At 32.0% G+C, this 20643-nt stretch overlaps 1 protein-coding gene across 1 annotated transcript in view; it reads left to right on the plus strand.

Annotated features, from left to right (window-relative positions):
• LOC143074148 (uncharacterized) overlaps positions 1-11821 on the plus strand; it is a 176698-nt gene extending 164877 nt beyond the window's left edge. Inside the window, exon 12 of the mRNA XM_076249696.1 lies at positions 11622-11821. Coding sequence (XP_076105811.1) covers positions 11622-11821 — 200 coding nt within the window. The remainder of the gene's footprint in view (positions 1-11621) is intronic.
• Positions 11822-20643: the final 8822 nt, after the last annotated feature.

The raw sequence follows: 20643 nt of genomic DNA on the forward strand, positions 1-20643 counted from the left end.
AGAAATCGACAATTACAGTTAAAACAAGAAGAAACGGCAATTACAGTTAAAACAAGAGAAAAAGTTACAGTTAAAACAAGAGGAAACGACAATTACAGTTAAAACAAGAGGAAACGACAATTACAGTTAAAACAAGAGGAAACGACAATTACAGTTAAAACAAGAGGAAACGACAATTACAGGTAAAACAAGAGGAAACGGCAATTACAGTTAAATCAAGAGGAAAACAATTACAGTTAAAACAAGCGGAAACGGCAATAACAATTAAAACAAGAGGAAACGACAATTACAGTTAAAACAAGAGGAAACGGTAATTATAGTTAAAACAAGAGAAATCGACAATTACAGTTAAAACAAGAAGAAACGGCAATAACAATTAAAACAAGAGGAAACGACAATTACAGTTAATTCAAGAGAAATCGACAATTACAGTTAAAACAAGAGGAAACGGTAATTACAGTTAAAACAAGAGAAAACGACAATTACAGTTAAAACAAGAGGAAACGACAATTACTGTTAAAACAAGAGGAAACTTCAATTACAGTTAAATCAAGAGGAAAACAATTACAGTTAAAAAAAGAGGAAACAACAATTACAGTTAAAACAAGAGGAAACGACAACTACAGTTAAACTAAGAGGAAACGGCAATTACAGTTAAAAAAAGAGAAAACGACAATTATGCTTAAAACAAGAGGAAACTGCAATTACAGTTAAAAGAAGAGGAAACTGCAACTACAATTAAAACAAGCGGAAACGGCAAATACAGTTAAAGCAAGAGGAAACGGCAGTTACAGTTAAAAAAAGAGTAAACGACTACAGTTAAAATAAGCGGAAACGTCAAGTACAATTAAAACAAGAAGAAACGACAACTACAGTTAAAACAAGAGGAAACGATAATTACAGTTTAAACAAGAGTATACGGCGATTACAATTAACACAAGAGGAAACTTCAACTACAGTTAAAACAAGAGAAAAATGCAACTACAGTTAAAACAAGCGGAAATGGCCATTACAATTGAAACAAGAGGAAACGACAAATACAGTTAAAACAAGAGGAAACGGCAATTACAGTTAAAACAAGAGGAAACTGCAATTACAATTAACACAAAAGGAAACGGCAAATACAGTTAAAACAAGTGGAAACGGCAATTACAGTTAAAACAAGAGAAAACGACAATACAGTTAAAACAAGTGGAAACGACTACTGCATTTAAAACAATAGGAAACAGCAATTACAGTAAAAACAAAAGGAAACGGCTATTACAGTTAAAACAAGAGGAAACGACAATTACAGTTAAAACAAGAGGAAACGGCAACTACAGTTTAACAAGAGGAAACGGCAATTACAGTTAGAACAAGAGGGAACGACAAATACAGTTAAAACAAGAGGAAACGGCAATTACAGTTAAAACAAGAGAAATCGACAATAACAGTTAAAACAAGAAGAAACGGCAATTACAGTTAAAACAAGAGGAAACGAACATTACAGTTAATACAAGAAGAAACGGCAATTAAAGTTAAAACAAAAGGAAACGACAATTACAGTTAAATCAAGAGGAAAACAATTACAGTTAAAAAAAGAGGAAACGACAAATACAGTTAAAATAAGCGGAAACGGCAATAACAATTAAAACAAGAGGAAACGACAATTACACTTAAAACAACAGAAATCGACAATTACAGTTAAAACAAGAAGAAACGGCAATAACAATTAAAACAAGAGGAAACGACAATTACAGTTAATTCAAGAGAAATCGACAATTACAGTTAAAACAAGAGGAAACGGTAATTACAGTTAAAACAAGAGAAAACGACAATTACAGTTAAAACAAGAGGAAACGACAATTACAGTTAAAACAAGAAGAAACGACAATTACTGTTAAAACAAGAGGAAACTTCAATTACAGTTAAATCAAGAGGAAAACAATTACAGTTAAAAAAAGAGAAAACAACAATTACAGTTAAAACAAGAGGAAACGACAACTACAGTTAAAACAAGAGGAAACGGCAATTACAGTTAAAAAAGGAGAAAACGACAATTATGCTTAAAACAAGAGGAAACTGCAATTACAGTTAAAACAAGAGGAAACGGCAGTTACAGTTAAGAAAAGAGGAAACGGTAATTATGCTTAAAACAAGAGGAAACGGCAAGTACAATTAAAACAAGAAGAAACGTCAACTACAGTTAAAACAAGAGGAAAATGCAACTACAGTTAAAACAAGCGGAAACGGCAATTACAATTAAAACAGAGAGAACGACAACTACAGTTAAAACAAGAGGAAACGACAACTACAGTTTAAACAAGAGTATACGGCGATTACAATTAACACAAGAGGAAACTTCAACTACAGTTAAAACAAGAGGAAAATGCAACAGCAGTTAAAACAAGCGGAAACGGCCATTACAATTGAAACAAGAGGAAACGGCAATTACAGTTAAAACAAGAGGAAACGGCAAATACAGTTAAAACAAGAGGAAACGGCAATTACAGTTAAAACAAGAGGAAACTGCAATTACAATTAACACAAAAGGAAACGGCAAATACAGTTAAAACAAGTGGAAACGGCAATTACAGTTAAAACAAGAGAAAACGACAATACAGTTAAAACAAGTGGAAACGACTACTGCATTTAAAACAATAGGAAACGGCAATTACAGTTAAAACAAGAGGAAACGACAATTACAGTTATACAAGAGGAAACGACAACTACAGTTAAAACAAGAGGGAACGGCAATTACAATTAAAACAAGAGGAAACGGCAACTACAGTTAAAACAAGAGGGAACGGTAATTACAGATAAAACAAGAGGAAACGGCAATTACAATTAAAACAAGAGGAAACAGACACTACAGTTAAAACAAGAGGAAATGGTAATAACAGTTAAAACAAGAGAAAACGACAATTACAGTTAAAACAAGAAGAAACGACAATTACAGTAAAAACAAAAGGAAACGGCTATTACAGTTAAAACAAGAGGAAACGACAATTACAGTTAAAACAAGAGGAAACGGCAACTACAGTTTAACAAGAGGAAACGGCAATTACAGTTAGAACAAGAGGGAACGACAAATACAGTTAAAACAAGAGGAAACGGCAATTACAGTTAAAACAAGAGAAATCGACAATTACAGTTAAAACAAGAGAAATCGACAATAACAATTAAAACGAGAAGAAACGTCAACTACAGTTAAAACAAGAGGAAAATGCAACTACAGTTAAAACAAGCGGAAACGGCAATTACAATTAAAACAGAGAGAACGACAACTACAGTTAAAACAAGAGGAAACGATAATTACAGTTTAAACAAGAGTATACGGCGATTACAATTAACACATGAGGAAACGTCAACTACAGTTAAAACAAGAGGAAAATGCAACTACAGTTAAAACAAGCGGAAACGGCAATTACAATTAAAACAGAGAGAACGACAACTACAGTTAAAACAAGAGGAAACGATAATTACAGTTTAAACAAGAGTATACGGCGATTACAATTAACACATGAGGAAACTTCAACTACAGTTAAAACAAGAGGAAAATGCAACAGCAGTTAAAACAAGCGGAAACGGCAATTACAATTGAAACAAGAGGAAACGGCAATTACAATTGAAACAAGAGGAAACGGCAATTACAGTTAAAACAAGAGGAAACGGCAATTACAGTTAAAACAAGAGGAAACGGCAATTACAATTAGAACAAGAGGTACGACGATTACAGTTAAAACAAGAGGAAACGGCAATTACAGTTAAAACAAGAGCAAACTGCAATTACAATTAACACAAAAGGAAACGGCAAATACAGTTAAAACAAGTGGAAACGGCAATTACAGTTAAAACAAGAGAAAACGACAATACAGTTAAAACAAGTGGAAACGACTACTGCATTTAAAACAAAAGGAAACGGCAATTACAGTTAAAACAAGAGGGAACGACCATTACAGTTATACAAGAGGAAACGACAACTACAGTTAAAACAAGAGGGAACGGCAATTACAGTTAAAACAAGAGGAAACGGCAACTTCAGTTAAAACAAGAGGGAACGGTAATTACAGTTAAAACAAGAGGAAACGGCAATTACAATTAAAACAAGAGGAAACAGACACTACAGTTAAAACAACAGCAAATGGTAATAACAGTTAAAACAAGAGAAAACGATAATTACAGTTAAAACAAGAAGAAACGACAATTACAGTAAAAACAAAAGGAAACGGCTATTACAGTTAAAACAAGAGGAAACGACAATTACAGTTAAAACAAGAGGAAACGGCAACTACAGTTTAACAAGAGGAAACGGCAATTACAGTTAGAACAAGAGGGAACGACAAATACAGTTAAAACAAGAGGAAACGGCAATTACAGTTAAAACAACAGAAATCGACAATAACAGTTAAAACAAGAAGAAACGGCAATTACAGTTAAAACAAGAGGAAACGAACATTACAGTTAAAACAAGAAGACACGGCAAATACAGTTAAAACAAGAGAAATCGACAATTACAGTTAAATCAAGAGGAAAACAATTACAGTTAAAAAAAAGAGGAAACGACAATTACAGTTAAAACAAGCGGAAACGGCAATAACAATTAAAACAAGAGGAAACGACAATTACAGTTAAAACAAGAGAAATCGACAATTACAGTTAAAAAAAGAGGAAACGGTAATTTCAGTTAAAACTACAGAAAACGGTAATTACAGTTAAAACAAGAGGAAACGGCGATTACAGTTAAAACAAGAGGAAACGACAACTACAGTTAAAACAAGAGGAAACAGCAATTATAGTTAAAAAAAGAGAAAACGACAATTATGCTTAAAACAAGAGGAAACTGCAATTACAGTTAAAACAAGAGGAAACGACAAATACAGTTAAATCAAGAGGAAACGACAACTACAGTTAAAACAAGCGGAAACAGCAATTACAGTTAAAACAAGAGGAAACTGCAACTACAATTAAAACAAGCGGAAACGGCAATTACAGTTAAAGCAAGAGGAAACGGCAGTTACAGTTAAAAAAAGAGGAAACGGCAATTACAATTAAAACAAGAGAGAACGACAACTACAGTTAAAACAAGAGGAAACGATAATTACAGTTTAAACAAGAGTATACGGCGATTACAATTAACGCAAGAGGAAACGTCAACTACAGTTAAAACAAGAGGAAAATGCAACTACAGTTAAAACAAGCGGAAACGGCCATTACAATTGAAACAAGAGGAAACGGCAATTATAGTTAAAACAAGAGGAAACGGCAAAAAGAGTTAAAACAAGAGGAAAGAGCAACTACAGTTAAAACAATAGGAAACAGCAACTACAGTTAAAACAATAGGAAACGGAAATTACGCTTAAAACAAGAAAAAAACGGCCTATGTAAATAAAACAGGGGGAAATAGCAATTGCACATAAAACAAAAGAAAACGGCCATTTCACATACCAGAAGAATAACCGTCATCATACACATTCACTCTTAGAAAATGGTGAATACACATTAGAACAGGAATCAAAACTGAATTCATATAATATGGACCTGTAGTAAGGAAAATATATAGTGCATTATGGTCATTTAGTCTTAGATGCATGCTTTTTTATTAGTCGTGATTGGCTTTAACTAGCTGTCAGTTAACTGCTAGTAGTCTCAGATCTGTACCTTTTTGTTGCTGTGATGTACAAGTACCCGGCCACGTCCATTACAGTTAAAACAAGAGGAATCGACAACTACAGTTAAAACAAGAGAAAACGGCAATTACAGTTTAAAAAAGAGGAAACGAACACTACAGTTAAAACAAAAGAAAACAACAATTACAATTAAAACAAGGGGAAACGATTACTACAGTTAAAACAAGTGGAAACGACAATTTTAGTTAAAACAAGAAGAACCGGCAACTACATACAGTTAAAACAAGAGGAAGCGACAATTACAGTTAAAACAATAGGAAACGATCACTACTGTTAAAACAATAGGAAACGATTACTACAGTTAAAACAAGGGAAAACGATTACTACAGTTAAAACAAGTGGAAACGACAACTTTAGTTAAAACAAGAGGAACCGGCAACTACAGTTAAAACAAGAGGAAGCGAAAATTACAGTTAAAACAATAGGAAACGATCACTACTGTTAAAACAATAGGAAACGATTACTACAGTTAAAACAAGAGGAAACGACAACTACAATTAAAACAAGAGGAAACGACAACTACAGTTAAAACAAGAGGAAACGGCAAATACAGTTATAACAAGAGGAAACAGCAATTACAGTTAAAACAAGAGGAAACTGCAATTACAATTAACACAAAAGGAAACGACAAATACAGTTAAAACAAGTGGAAACGGCAATTACAGTTAAAACAAATGGAAACGACAATTACAGTTAAAACAAGAGAAAACGACAATACAGTTAAAATAATAATAATAATAATAATAATAATATCTTTATTTAGAGAGAGTAACTCATTTGGATTACACCAATTTTCAATAAGGCTCTCTTAATACAATAATAATTACATTACAAATAAACAATGCATCAATAATAATGGTAAATAAAGATTATGTACAATTTAAAATACAATAAACAATTATGATATGGCATTACAGTAAAAATATGATGGTAATGTTAAAAGTACATAGATTTGTATTTATGTTTAAATTCGGATACTGTATTTGATTTTTTTATTGAATTAGGAAGAGCATTCCACACTTTTGGTCCATTGTACGAGAAACTAGACTTATACAACTCTGTATTTGGTTTTGGAATAATAAAATTATCTGAGGATGAAAATCTCGTATTATATTTTTGGTTTGCAGAAGCTGATACAATAAGACTGGACATATATTCTGGAGCTAAGCCATGTTTTGCCTTATACATTAGTAATGATTTGTGATAAAGTATTCTTTGTGTGATTGGCACAATGTTACATTCGTGAAATAATTCTCTTGAAGGTTTGGTGTAATCATGTTCGTCTAAAATTATTCTTGCTGCCCTTTTTTGCAGTTTTAGTAAACTATCTAATAGAAAGTTATTACAGTTTCCCCATATTGAACAACAATAATCTAAGTGAGGTAAAACGTAAGCGTTATAGTACATTTGTCTAGCTTTATGATTTAGATATTTAGATAAAACAAGTGTAAACGACCACTGCAGTTAAAACAATAGGAATCGGCATTTACAGTTAAAACAAGAGGAAACGGCAATTACAGTTATACAAGAGGAAACGACAACTACAGTTAAAACAAGAGGGAACGGCGATTACAGTTAAAACAAGAGGAAACGGCAACTACAGTTAAAACAAGAGGGAACGGTAATTACAGTTAAAACAAGAGGAAACGGCAATTACCATTAAAACAAGAGGAAACAGACACTACATTAAAACAAGAGGAAACGGTAATAACAGTTAAAACAAGAGAAAACGGCAATTACAATTTAAACAATAGGAAACGACACTTACAGTTAAAATAAGAGGAAATGGCAATTACAGTTAAAACAAGAGAAAATTGCATTTACAGTTAAAACAAGAGGAAACGACAATTACAGTTAAAACAAGAGGAAACGACAATTACAGTTAAAACAAGAGGAAGCGACAATACAGTTAAAACAAGAGGAAGCGGCAACTTCAGTTAAAACAAGAGGAGACGACAATTACAGTTAAAACAAGAGGAAACGACAACTACAGTTAAAACAAGAGAAAACGGCAATTACAATTAACACAAGAGAAAACGACAACTACAGTTAAGACAATAGGAAACGGCAATTACGCTTAAAACAGAAGAAACCGGCATTTACAGTTAAAACAAGAGGAAACGACAACTACAGTTAAAACAATAGGAAACGGCAATTACGCTTAAAACAAGAGAAAACGGACAATGTAAATAAAACAGGGGGAAACAGCAATTGCACATAAAACAAGAAGAAACGGTCATTACACATTAAAAACTAAAAAATGCCATTAAACATAAAATAAAAGAAAACGGCCATTTCACATACCAGAAGATTAACCGTCATCATAAACATACACTCTCGGAAAATGGTGAATACACATTAAAACAGGAATCAAAACTGAATTCATATAATTTGGACCTGTAGCAAGGAAAATATATAGTGTATAAGTGTAATTTAGTCTTAGATGCAAGAGGAAACAGCAACTACAGTTAAAACAAGAGAAAACGGCAATTACAGTTAAAACAAGAGGAAACGGCAATTACAGTTAAAACAAGAGAAATCGACAATAACAGTTAAAACAAGAAGAAACGGCAATTACAGTTAAAACAAGAGGAAACGAACATTACAGTTAAAACAAGAAGAAACGGCAATTAAAGTTAAAACAAAAGGAAACGACAATTACAGTTAAATCAAGAGGAAAACAATTACAGTTAAAAAAAGAGGAAACGACAATTACAGTTAAAACAAGCGGAAACGGCAATAACAATTAAAACAAGAGGAAACGACAATTACAGTTAAAACAAGAGAAATCGACAATTACAGTTAAAACAAGAGGAAACGGTAATTACAGTTAAAACAAGAGAAATCGACAATTACAGTTAAAACAAGAGGAAACGGTAATTACAGTTAAAACAAGAGAAATCGACAATTACAGTTAAAACAAGAAGAAACGGCAATAACAATTAAAACAAGAGGAAACGACAATTACAGTTAATTCAAGAGAAATCGACAATTACAGTTAAAACAAGAGGAAACGGTAATTACAGTTAAAACAAGAGAAAATGACAATTACAGTTAAAACAAGAGGAAACGACAATTACAGTTAAAACAAGAGGAAACGACAATTACTGTTAAAACAAGAGGAAACTTCAATTACAGTTAAATCAAGAGGAAAACAATTACAGTTAAAAAAAGAGTAAACAACAATTACAGTTAAAACAAGAGGAAACGACAACTACAGTTAAAACAAGAGGAAACTGCAATTACAGTTAAAAGAAGAGGAAACTGCAACTACAATTAAAACAAGCGGAAACGGCAATTACAGTTAAAGCAAGAGGAAACGGCAGTTACAGTTAAAAAAAGAGTAAACGACTACAGTTAAAATAAGCGGAAACGGCAAGTACAATTAAAACAAGAAGAAACGTCAACTACAGTTAAAACAAGAGGAAAATGCAACTACAGTTAAAACAAGCGGAAACGGCAATTACAATTAAAACAGAGAGAACGACAACTACAGTTAAAACAAGAGGAAACGATAATTACAGTTTAAACAAGAGTATACGGCGATTACAATTAATAGAATTTAATTCAATAATAATTAAATTCAGTTATTGTAATTATATAACTTGGTATGCCTATTATTGATTTAAATTGACGGTGTTTTCGATTCATTTTATACTGGTCACTTTAATATGCTAATTAGTTTAGCCCGCGAAATGTTAGTCCGTGCAATTTACCTCGTGTGGTTTGGTCATTTGAATTCAAACCTTACACGGAGCTTGACCAAAGCTATAGAATTTAAAACACAGAAGAAAAGATGAGTATTCTTTTTTAGTTTTAGAATTAAGCAACATTTTATAAAAAATAATAGCTCAACAATTTAAACTGTTAATCTGGTTTTTCTTTCTTAAATAATTTTAACTTTGTTAAATGCTTTAAATAGTCTTGAACTTTTTCTTTGGTGTTATAACTGAATTTAAATTCTATCATTGCGTAAATTGTCAATCTTTTCTTGGATATTATTTTATATTTATATTTGTAAATTGAGTAGATGGTTATACTTATTGTGCGAGTTGTTATATCTAATTGTTTAACTGTCTTAATACGCTAATGAGCATTTACCATGTTATTTATTCTTAATCCAAATCCAAATCTTGCAGCGCGAAGTAACCGGTGAGTAAGCCACATATTAATTTCAACATAAATGTATATATAAATTCTTTTTAGTCTAAATATGCATGAAATAGGTGCCACTGGACATAAAGAAAACAATCTATGAATCTAGGTATGGCAACGAATGCTATTTACATTCAATGCATTTTGAACTTCAGTCCTGAATGAGATTGGTTTACAGATTTCACTGTATAAATATTGTAACTGATATACAGATATGAATTTACTTTACTTTTATACATACAAGTATTTTAATACAGTGATCTGACATAATTACTTGTTTGAAATGTCTGGAATAAGAATAATGTTATATTATTTTCATTGTTTTTCAGTGCAACAGGTATTTTAGTCCAGTAGAATAATTGTTAAAAGGTTGTTGTTTATCTTTATTTATAAGCATTCACTATACATGCTATATAAGAATAAGAATATTTCATTAAATGTTAATGAAAAGGGAACATTCTAAAACTATCATGACAATACAAAAACAGATGACATATTTCAAAACTTTTCTTGTCTCTCATGGTACAACTGATTTTTATAGTTGTTCTTATGTTGTACTGTCACAGGTCAGGGGGGGGGGGGGGCGCCTGCTAACATGTTTAACCCCACCACATTTTGTACGTATGTGCCTGTCCAAAGTCAGGAGCCTGTAATTCAGTTGTTTTCGTTTGTAGATGTGTTAAATATTTGTTTTTCGTTCATTTTTTTTACATAAATTAGGCCGTTAGTTTTCTCGTTTGAATTGTTTTACATTTGTCATTTCGGGGCCTTTTATAGCTGACTTTGCGGTATGGGCTTTGCCCATTGTTGAAGGCTATACGGTGACCTATAGTTGTTAATTTCTGTATCATTTGGTCGCTTGTGGAGAGTTGTCTCATTGGCAATCATACTACATCTTTTTTATACACACACACAAACATATACATTTGTATATAAAGAGTAATATTTCATATTTTGTTTCTTTACATTCAAATGTTAATAAAGTTTTACTTTACATTTTCAATATACCAACTGATGCTCTGAAAAAAGGAATAAACAAAAATCGTCATGTTATGTGACTTTGGACGATAGAATTTCATGAGAGTGGTTGACATTTTCATGCTTTAAGCTTCTATTTTGACCAAAAAACTTAATATGGAGGATTGAAATTGAATCACAAGATGTAAAAGAAGAAAATAAACAAACGCTATAACCCAAATGATTAAAAATAAAAAAAAAAAATAAAAAAAAAAAAAAAATAAAAAAAAAAAATATATATATATATATTTTATTAATTTTTAAAGAGAGGCAACAGTTTTTCCAGAGTAGTAAAACATTACCATTTTGCATCACTTTCCGTACCTAATGAATCATTTCTTTTTGTAAACTTTTGCGAGCCATCAAGGATGTTAGTTGACTATTTAAATATATATACTTTTCGATTTAATTGTTTCATAGTTTTCATGTATTATAGTCGATTATAGGATAGGAATATTTCTCATTAACGAAGGCCATTTCAATTGATATTCGGTAGATACAATAATTATTTTCTTTTATGACTTTCGTTATCAATATGATATTATCATTATGAATATACTTGAAATATCTGCCACTGGACATAGACAGCCACAATCAAGCATTTGCGGTTTTTTCTACTTTGGTTATTGCCACTGTATCTTAATACTAATTAGTCAATGGTAAAAATTGAAATATTTGTATTTCAATATTGATTCAATTGTTTGATTAAGGGATGTAACATTGACAAATGATATACTATTTTACTAATGCATTGACTAACATTGTAATTATTTGTTTAAGCCAGTATGCCGAGAGGAAAAGGGGAGAGGGTGCTGCCAAACCGTGCTGTACGTAGGCAAAATCAAATACAGCTACCGGTAAACAGAAGGCTTCGCCAAAAGAGAGCTGAAATTGTAAGACAAAATATAGCCATTCCACAACAGCCGTTAATACCACCACAACAGCCATTAATACCTACACAGCCATTAATGCCGCAGTAAAACAGCCATTAATGCCACCACATCAGTTATTGCCACCACATCAGTTATAACCACAACAGCAGTTATTACCACAACAGCCGTTTGTACCACTACAGCCAATTCTACAACCACAACTCATTTGAACCTCAAACTTCCTCAGCAGCCCGCTGAACAACAAGTTCCTGATCAGAGATGTGTACACCCAGGGCAGCCCACAGCTCGTAATTCTGTACAAAACGGTGAGATTTTAGTTATACCTACTAATAATGATGTTGATGTGTTTGTACCACAAAAAATTATAAACCAAATATGGAATTTAGAATATGTTGATTTGGCACAATTACTTATATTGATCAACCGAAAAAAGTGCTCGGTTTTGATGAAGATGGAGACATTTTAATTGACAGAAACAAATATTCAAAAGTAAATCATTATCTAACTTAGGTGAGTGGACTGAAGGGTTTTTAAATTATATGAAAATTTTATTGCAAAGATTCCCGGAATTGGCAAATGAATTGATTAGCTACATGACGATTATAAGGGGGTGTACCTTTTGAGAACGTTTATAAATTTGACATGCAATTTCGACTTAGAGAAGCTCGTGATCATATGCGTGCATGGGACGTCATTGATGGGCAGCTATGGCTTCCGTTTATTGCAGTAGGCATACATCATGTTCCACAGACATCTTCTTATACTTCTCACACAGTTATTAGTTCTTGCTACGATTATAATTTTAAGGCCGTTTGTACTCGTATGAATTGTGTATACAGCCATGAATTCATGTATAAGATGTAGCCAGTTCCATCCTTCGATGTATTGTACAAATTATTCATATAACAAGAATAATCCTCGAAGTTCTGTAACTTCGGACTATTCTGCTCCTAGGTATCAAAACTACCCTAGGGCACCTGATGCAAACAATTTTGCACCAAGGTATCAGTCCAGTGCTAGAGCAGTCAAACAGGTTTTTGAATACACATGGAAATTTTAACCCAAATACTCGTTTTTCGATAAATAATTAAAGATTTCCCTGTCAGCAGGCAAATGTTCCACGGATGCAATTTAATCATTTCAAATTTTATAATTTTGTTTACAGCTTGCAATCACAGTATGATATTTGGTATTTTGGTTGCTCCCCTGTTAATACTACGGTTTAAGGGAATATGTTGACCGACTACCCCGTTAAAATATTGGCAAATTTATTATATAATGGTTTTAAATATGGTTTTCGAGCACATCATACAAGCAAAACATTGAAGTCTGTTTTACAAGATCCAAATTTAGCTTGGAAAAATCATGAGTGAATTGAAAAATGGTAGAATTACGGGGCCTTTTTATTATCGACCTATTTCTAATCTACGTGTTTGGAAAATAATTTTAGAAATTATAATGGCATTTCTTATATTTTGGGTGACAAGTGGTTGTCGAGTTCTGTTTTAAATCTCTTTATCGGTAGTGTAAGAGTTATTCAAATACTTGGCTTACGTATCAAATGGACTAATTTAATTTCAAAACTTTAAACATAAACTAAACCTGTATGACGTATGGCCATGCCCCGTTTCACATTTAGTTAATAGTAGCAGACATGTTTAAGGATGAATATTCTTATTCCACAGGGAATGCGTACCTTTCAGGCATTATGTTTAATCATAAGATCAATGGTTTATTGGACAACACTCATTCTTTTATTGTTCAAAAGATGCTCAGTGACATAAGCGACACGTCTGTCGTAAGCCTATTACTATTGGTATATATTAACTAGACTTTTAGATGCGCTTAATTTAGTTTGTTATTCAATATATGAAACATGTTTATTCAAAGATTCATTTTCAGCTAGAATTTTGGGTTTCTTAGTTTTGGAGAAATTGCAAATTCAAGTTTTTATGAAAATCTTATTGTAAAACGATCCAAGATATAATTTGATGCTTATTCAGGGTCACTTATTATAAAAGTTCCTTCTCAGAAAACAGATCAGTGGGTAATTCAGTAACGACAATTCTGGAAAAGAATAAACTACTTCAATTTGTCCTGTCCGGTTGATGTCGGACTACATTGCTGAGACACAAAGACGATGGACATTTTCATACACTTTAAAAAAGGTTATGTATGAACAAACCTTGTATAGTTGAAACACTTAATTACAGGGTACCTGAAAAATATTTGGGTAATTGGCTCTTTTATTGTCATAGGAGCTGTCATATTAAGCTTATAGGTGCATCGTTCGGATTAGAGATAGTTGGGTGTATTCCAGGAGCTCTGAAAATGTTATGTATATATTTTCTTTAAATTTCCTCATTGTTTGGTTTTCCCTTACAATGAATAACATAGCTTAGATGTTGACAGTATTGCATTTTAGCTGGGGTTTATGTTGATGTTGCCACATGAATATCAATTTAATGAAGTTGTAAGTATTGAATTTAAGTTGATGTTCAAGTTTTTGATGTTTGTGTTGAAGTTGATAATAATGTTGAAGTTGATAATAATGTTGAAGTTGATAATATTGAAGTTGATAATAATGTTGTAGTTGATAATATTGAAGTTGATAATAATATTGAAGTTGATAATATTGAAGTTGATAATATTGAAGTTGATAATAATGTTGAAGTTGGTAATATTTAAGTTGATAATAATGTTGAAGTTGATAATGATGTTGAGTTGATAATGATGTTGTTAATATTGTTGATGTTGATTCTTGCTGTTAAATTTGTCATGCGGTAAATTTTATGGCGGATTACAAGTTGTGCAACTAGTTACTCAACTTGTAATTTTGGCGGAATTTACTTTAAGCTGCTATGGACTACCCAGTGGCTCCTGATATAACTTTGGTCATTTGAATTCAAACCTTACACGGAGCTTGACCAAAGCTATAGAATTTAAAACACAGAAGAAAAGATGAGTATTCTTTTTTAGTTTTAGAATTAAGCAACATTTTATAAAAAATAATAGCTCAACAATTTAAACTGTTAATCTGGTTTTTCTTTCTTAAATAATTTTAACTTTGTTAAATGCTTTAAATAGTCTTGAACTTTTTCTTTGGTGTTATAACTGAATTTAAATTCTATCATTGCGTAAATTGTCAATCTTTTCTTGGATATTATTTTATATTTATATTTGTAAATTGAGTAGATGGTTATACTTATTGTGCGAGTTGTTATATCTAATTGTTTAACTGTCTTAATACGCTAATGAGCATTTACCATGTTATTTATTCTTAATCCAAATCCAAATCTTGCAGCGCGAAGTAACCGGTGAGTAAGCCACATATTAATTTCAACATAAATGTATATATAAATTCTTTTTAGTCTAAATATGCATGAAATAGGTGCCACTGGACATAAAGAAAACAATCTATGAATCTAGGTATGGCAACGAATGCTATTTACATTCAATGCATTTTGAACTTCAGTCCTGAATGAGATTGGTTTACAGATTTCACTGTATAAATATTGTAACTGATATACAGATATGAATTTACTTTACTTTTATACATACAAGTATTTTAATACAGTGATCTGACATAATTACTTGTTTGAAATGTCTGGAATAAGAATAATGTTATATTATTTTCATTGTTTTTCAGTGCAACAGGTATTTTAGTCCAGTAGAATAATTGTTAAAAGGTTGTTGTTTATCTTTATTTATAAGCATTCACTATACATGCTATATAAGAATAAGAATATTTCATTAAATGTTAATGAAAAGGGAACATTCTAAAACTATCATGACAATACAAAAACAGATGACATATTTCAAAACTTTTCTTGTCTCTCATGGTACAACTGATTTTTATAGTTGTTCTTATGTTGTACTGTCACAGGTCAGGGGGGGGGGGGGGCGCCTGCTAACATGTTTAACCCCACCACATTTTGTACGTATGTGCCTGTCCAAAGTCAGGAGCCTGTAATTCAGTTGTTTTCGTTTGTAGATGTGTTAAATATTTGTTTTTCGTTCATTTTTTTTACATAAATTAGGCCGTTAGTTTTCTCGTTTGAATTGTTTTACATTTGTCATTTCGGGGCCTTTTATAGCTGACTTTGCGGTATGGGCTTTGCCCATTGTTGAAGGCTATACGGTGACCTATAGTTGTTAATTTCTGTATCATTTGGTCGCTTGTGGAGAGTTGTCTCATTGGCAATCATACTACATCTTTTTTATACACACACACAAACATATACATTTGTATATAAAGAGTAATATTTCATATTTTGTTTCTTTACATTCAAATGTTAATAAAGTTTTACTTTACATTTTCAATATACCAACTGATGCTCTGAAAAAAGGAATAAACAAAAATCGTCATGTTATGTGACTTTGGACGATAGAATTTCATGAGAGTGGTTGACATTTTCATGCTTTAAGCTTCTATTTTGACCAAAAAACTTAATATGGAGGATTGAAATTGAATCACAAGATGTAAAAGAAGAAAATAAACAAACGCTATAACCCAAATGATTAAAAATAAAAAAAAAAAAATAAAAAAAAAAAAAAATAAAAAAAAAAAATATATATATATATATTTTATTAATTTTTAAAGAGAGGCAACAGTTTTTCCAGAGTAGTAAAACATTACCATTTTGCATCACTTTCCGTACCTAATGAATCATTTCTTTTTGTAAACTTTTGCGAGCCATCAAGGATGTTAGTTGACTATTTAAATATATATACTTTTCGATTTAATTGTTTCATAGTTTTCATGTATTATAGTCGATTATAGGATAGGAATATTTCTCATTAACGAAGGCCATTTCAATTGATATTCGGTAGATACAATAATTATTTTCTTTTATGACTTTCGTTATCAATATGATATTATCATTATGAATATACTTGAAATATCTGCCACTGGACATAGACAGCCACAATCAAGCATTTGCGGTTTTTTCTACTTTGGTTATTGCCACTGTATCTTAATACTAATTAGTCAATGGTAAAAATTGAAATATTTGTATTTCAATATTGATTCAATTGTTTGATTAAGGGATGTAACATTGACAAATGATATACTATTTTACTAATGCATTGACTAACATTGTAATTATTTGTTTAAGCCAGTATGCCGAGAGGAAAAGGGGAGAGGGTGCTGCCAAACCGTGCTGTACGTAGGCAAAATCAAATACAGCTACCGGTAAACAGAAGGCTTCGCCAAAAGAGAGCTGAAATTGTAAGACAAAATATAGCCATTCCACAACAGCCGTTAATACCACCACAACAGCCATTAATACCTACACAGCCATTAATGCCGCAGTAAAACAGCCATTAATGCCACCACATCAGTTATTGCCACCACATCAGTTATAACCACAACAGCAGTTATTACCACAACAGCCGTTTGTACCACTACAGCCAATTCTACAACCACAACTCATTTGAACCTCAAACTTCCTCAGCAGCCCGCTGAACAACAAGTTCCTGATCAGAGATGTGTACACCCAGGGCAGCCCACAGCTCGTAATTCTGTACAAAACGGTGAGATTTTAGTTATACCTACTAATAATGATGTTGATGTGTTTGTACCACAAAAAATTATAAACCAAATATGGAATTTAGAATATGTTGATTTGGCACAATTACTTATATTGATCAACCGAAAAAAGTGCTCGGTTTTGATGAAGATGGAGACATTTTAATTGACAGAAACAAATATTCAAAAGTAAATCATTATCTAACTTAGGTGAGTGGACTGAAGGGTTTTTAAATTATATGAAAATTTTATTGCAAAGATTCCCGGAATTGGCAAATGAATTGATTAGCTACATGACGATTATAAGGGGGTGTACCTTTTGAGAACGTTTATAAATTTGACATGCAATTTCGACTTAGAGAAGCTCGTGATCATATGCGTGCATGGGACGTCATTGATGGGCAGCTATGGCTTCCGTTTATTGCAGTAGGCATACATCATGTTCCACAGACATCTTCTTATACTTCTCACACAGTTATTAGTTCTTGCTACGATTATAATTTTAAGGCCGTTTGTACTCGTATGAATTGTGTATACAGCCATGAATTCATGTATAAGATGTAGCCAGTTCCATCCTTCGATGTATTGTACAAATTATTCATATAACAAGAATAATCCTCGAAGTTCTGTAACTTCGGACTATTCTGCTCCTAGGTATCAAAACTACCCTAGGGCACCTGATGCAAACAATTTTGCACCAAGGTATCAGTCCAGTGCTAGAGCAGTCAAACAGGTTTTTGAATACACATGGAAATTTTAACCCAAATACTCGTTTTTCGATAAATAATTAAAGATTTCCCTGTCAGCAGGCAAATGTTCCACGGATGCAATTTAATCATTTCAAATTTTATAATTTTGTTTACAGCTTGCAATCACAGTATGATATTTGGTATTTTGGTTGCTCCCCTGTTAATACTACGGTTTAAGGGAATATGTTGACCGACTACCCCGTTAAAATATTGGCAAATTTATTATATAATGGTTTTAAATATGGTTTTCGAGCACATCATACAAGCAAAACATTGAAGTCTGTTTTACAAGATCCAAATTTAGCTTGGAAAAATCATGAGTGAATTGAAAAATGGTAGAATTACGGGGCCTTTTTATTATCGACCTATTTCTAATCTACGTGTTTGGAAAATAATTTTAGAAATTATAATGGCATTTCTTATATTTTGGGTGACAAGTGGTTGTCGAGTTCTGTTTTAAATCTCTTTATCGGTAGTGTAAGAGTTATTCAAATACTTGGCTTACGTATCAAATGGACTAATTTAATTTCAAAACTTTAAACATAAACTAAACCTGTATGACGTATGGCCATGCCCCGTTTCACATTTAGTTAATAGTAGCAGACATGTTTAAGGATGAATATTCTTATTCCACAGGGAATGCGTACCTTTCAGGCATTATGTTTAATCATAAGATCAATGGTTTATTGGACAACACTCATTCTTTTATTGTTCAAAAGATGCTCAGTGACATAAGCGACACGTCTGTCGTAAGCCTATTACTATTGGTATATATTAACTAGACTTTTAGATGCGCTTAATTTAGTTTGTTATTCAATATATGAAACATGTTTATTCAAAGATTCATTTTCAGCTAGAATTTTGGGTTTCTTAGTTTTGGAGAAATTGCAAATTCAAGTTTTTATGAAAATCTTATTGTAAAACGATCCAAGATATAATTTGATGCTTATTCAGGGTCACTTATTATAAAAGTTCCTTCTCAGAAAACAGATCAGTGGGTAATTCAGTAACGACAATTCTGGAAAAGAATAAACTACTTCAATTTGTCCTGTCCGGTTGATGTCGGACTACATTGCTGAGACACAAAGACGATGGACATTTTCATACACTTTAAAAAAGGTTATGTATGAACAAACCTTGTATAGTTGAAACACTTAATTACAGGGTACCTGAAAAATATTTGGGTAATTGGCTCTTTTATTGTCATAGGAGCTGTCATATTAAGCTTATAGGTGCATCGTTCGGATTAGAGATAGTTGGGTGTATTCCAGGAGCTCTGAAAATGTTATGTATATATTTTCTTTAAATTTCCTCATTGTTTGGTTTTCCCTTACAATGAATAACATAGCTTAGATGTTGACAGTATTGCATTTTAGCTGGGGTTTATGTTGATGTTGCCACATGAATATCAATTTAATGAAGTTGTAAGTATTGAATTTAAGTTGATGTTCAAGTTTTTGATGTTTGTGTTGAAGTTGATAATAATGTTGAAGTTGATAATAATGTTGAAGTTGATAATATTGAAGTTGATAATAATGTTGTAGTTGATAATATTGAAGTTGATAATAATATTGAAGTTGATAATATTGAAGTTGATAATATTGAAGTTGATAATAATGTTGAAGTTGGTAATATTTAAGTTGATAATAATGTTGAAGTTGATAATGATGTTGAGTTGATAATGATGTTGTTAATATTGTTGATGTTGATTCTTGCTGTTAAATTTGTCATGCGGTAAATTTTATGGCGGATTACAAGTTGTGCAACTAGTTACTCAACTTGTAATTTTGGCGGAATTTACTTTAAGCTGCTATGGACTACCCAGTGGCTCCTGATATAACTTTGTTACTGCTGGATAATCCTTCAGTAATTCAATCGTCATCAAGTTTTGATTGACAAGTTGATTGTGTTTCTTTCTTGCAATAATGCCATGACAAATTTACAGCCAAATAAAACATAATTTCTTTAGTGATTTTGATTGATAGTTTATTCGTTGGATTCATTAATTACATCATGAGGTCAAACAATGAGAATACAGATTTAAACAATACAAGTACACTTACATTTTATCTAGGCCCCCTTTCAATCTATGTGTGTATATATATATATATACAATAATAGAATTTAATTCAATAATAATTAAATTCAGTTATTGTAATTATATAACTTGGTATGCCTATTATTGATTTAAATTGACGGTGTGTTCGATTCATTTTATACTGGTCACTTTAATATGCTAATTAGTTTAGCCCGCGAAATGTTAGTCCGTGCAATTTACCTCGTGTGGTTTGGTCATTTGAATTCAAACCTTACACGGAGCTTGACCAAAGCTATAGAATTTACCCGCCCTCCCTTTTCCCCATTATGAATATTTTCTGCTGCTTTTCATTTATCGTTTCAGTTTTGGAAGAATGATTATAGAACCAGCGTCATGGCATATATAACAGACTGAGTTTGGAGCTTTTTTGTATTGTGAATGGACAGGCGGAATTTACTTTAAGCTGCTATGGACTACCCAGTGGCTCCTGATATAACTTTGTTACTGCTGGATAATCCTTCAGTAATTCAATCGTCATCAAGTTTTGATTGACAAGTTGATTGTGTTTCTTTCTTGCAATAATGCCATGACA

This window comes from Mytilus galloprovincialis, chromosome 5 (genome assembly GCF_965363235.1).
Source record: "Mytilus galloprovincialis chromosome 5, xbMytGall1.hap1.1, whole genome shotgun sequence".
Lineage (NCBI taxonomy): Eukaryota > Metazoa > Mollusca > Bivalvia > Mytilida > Mytilidae > Mytilus > Mytilus galloprovincialis.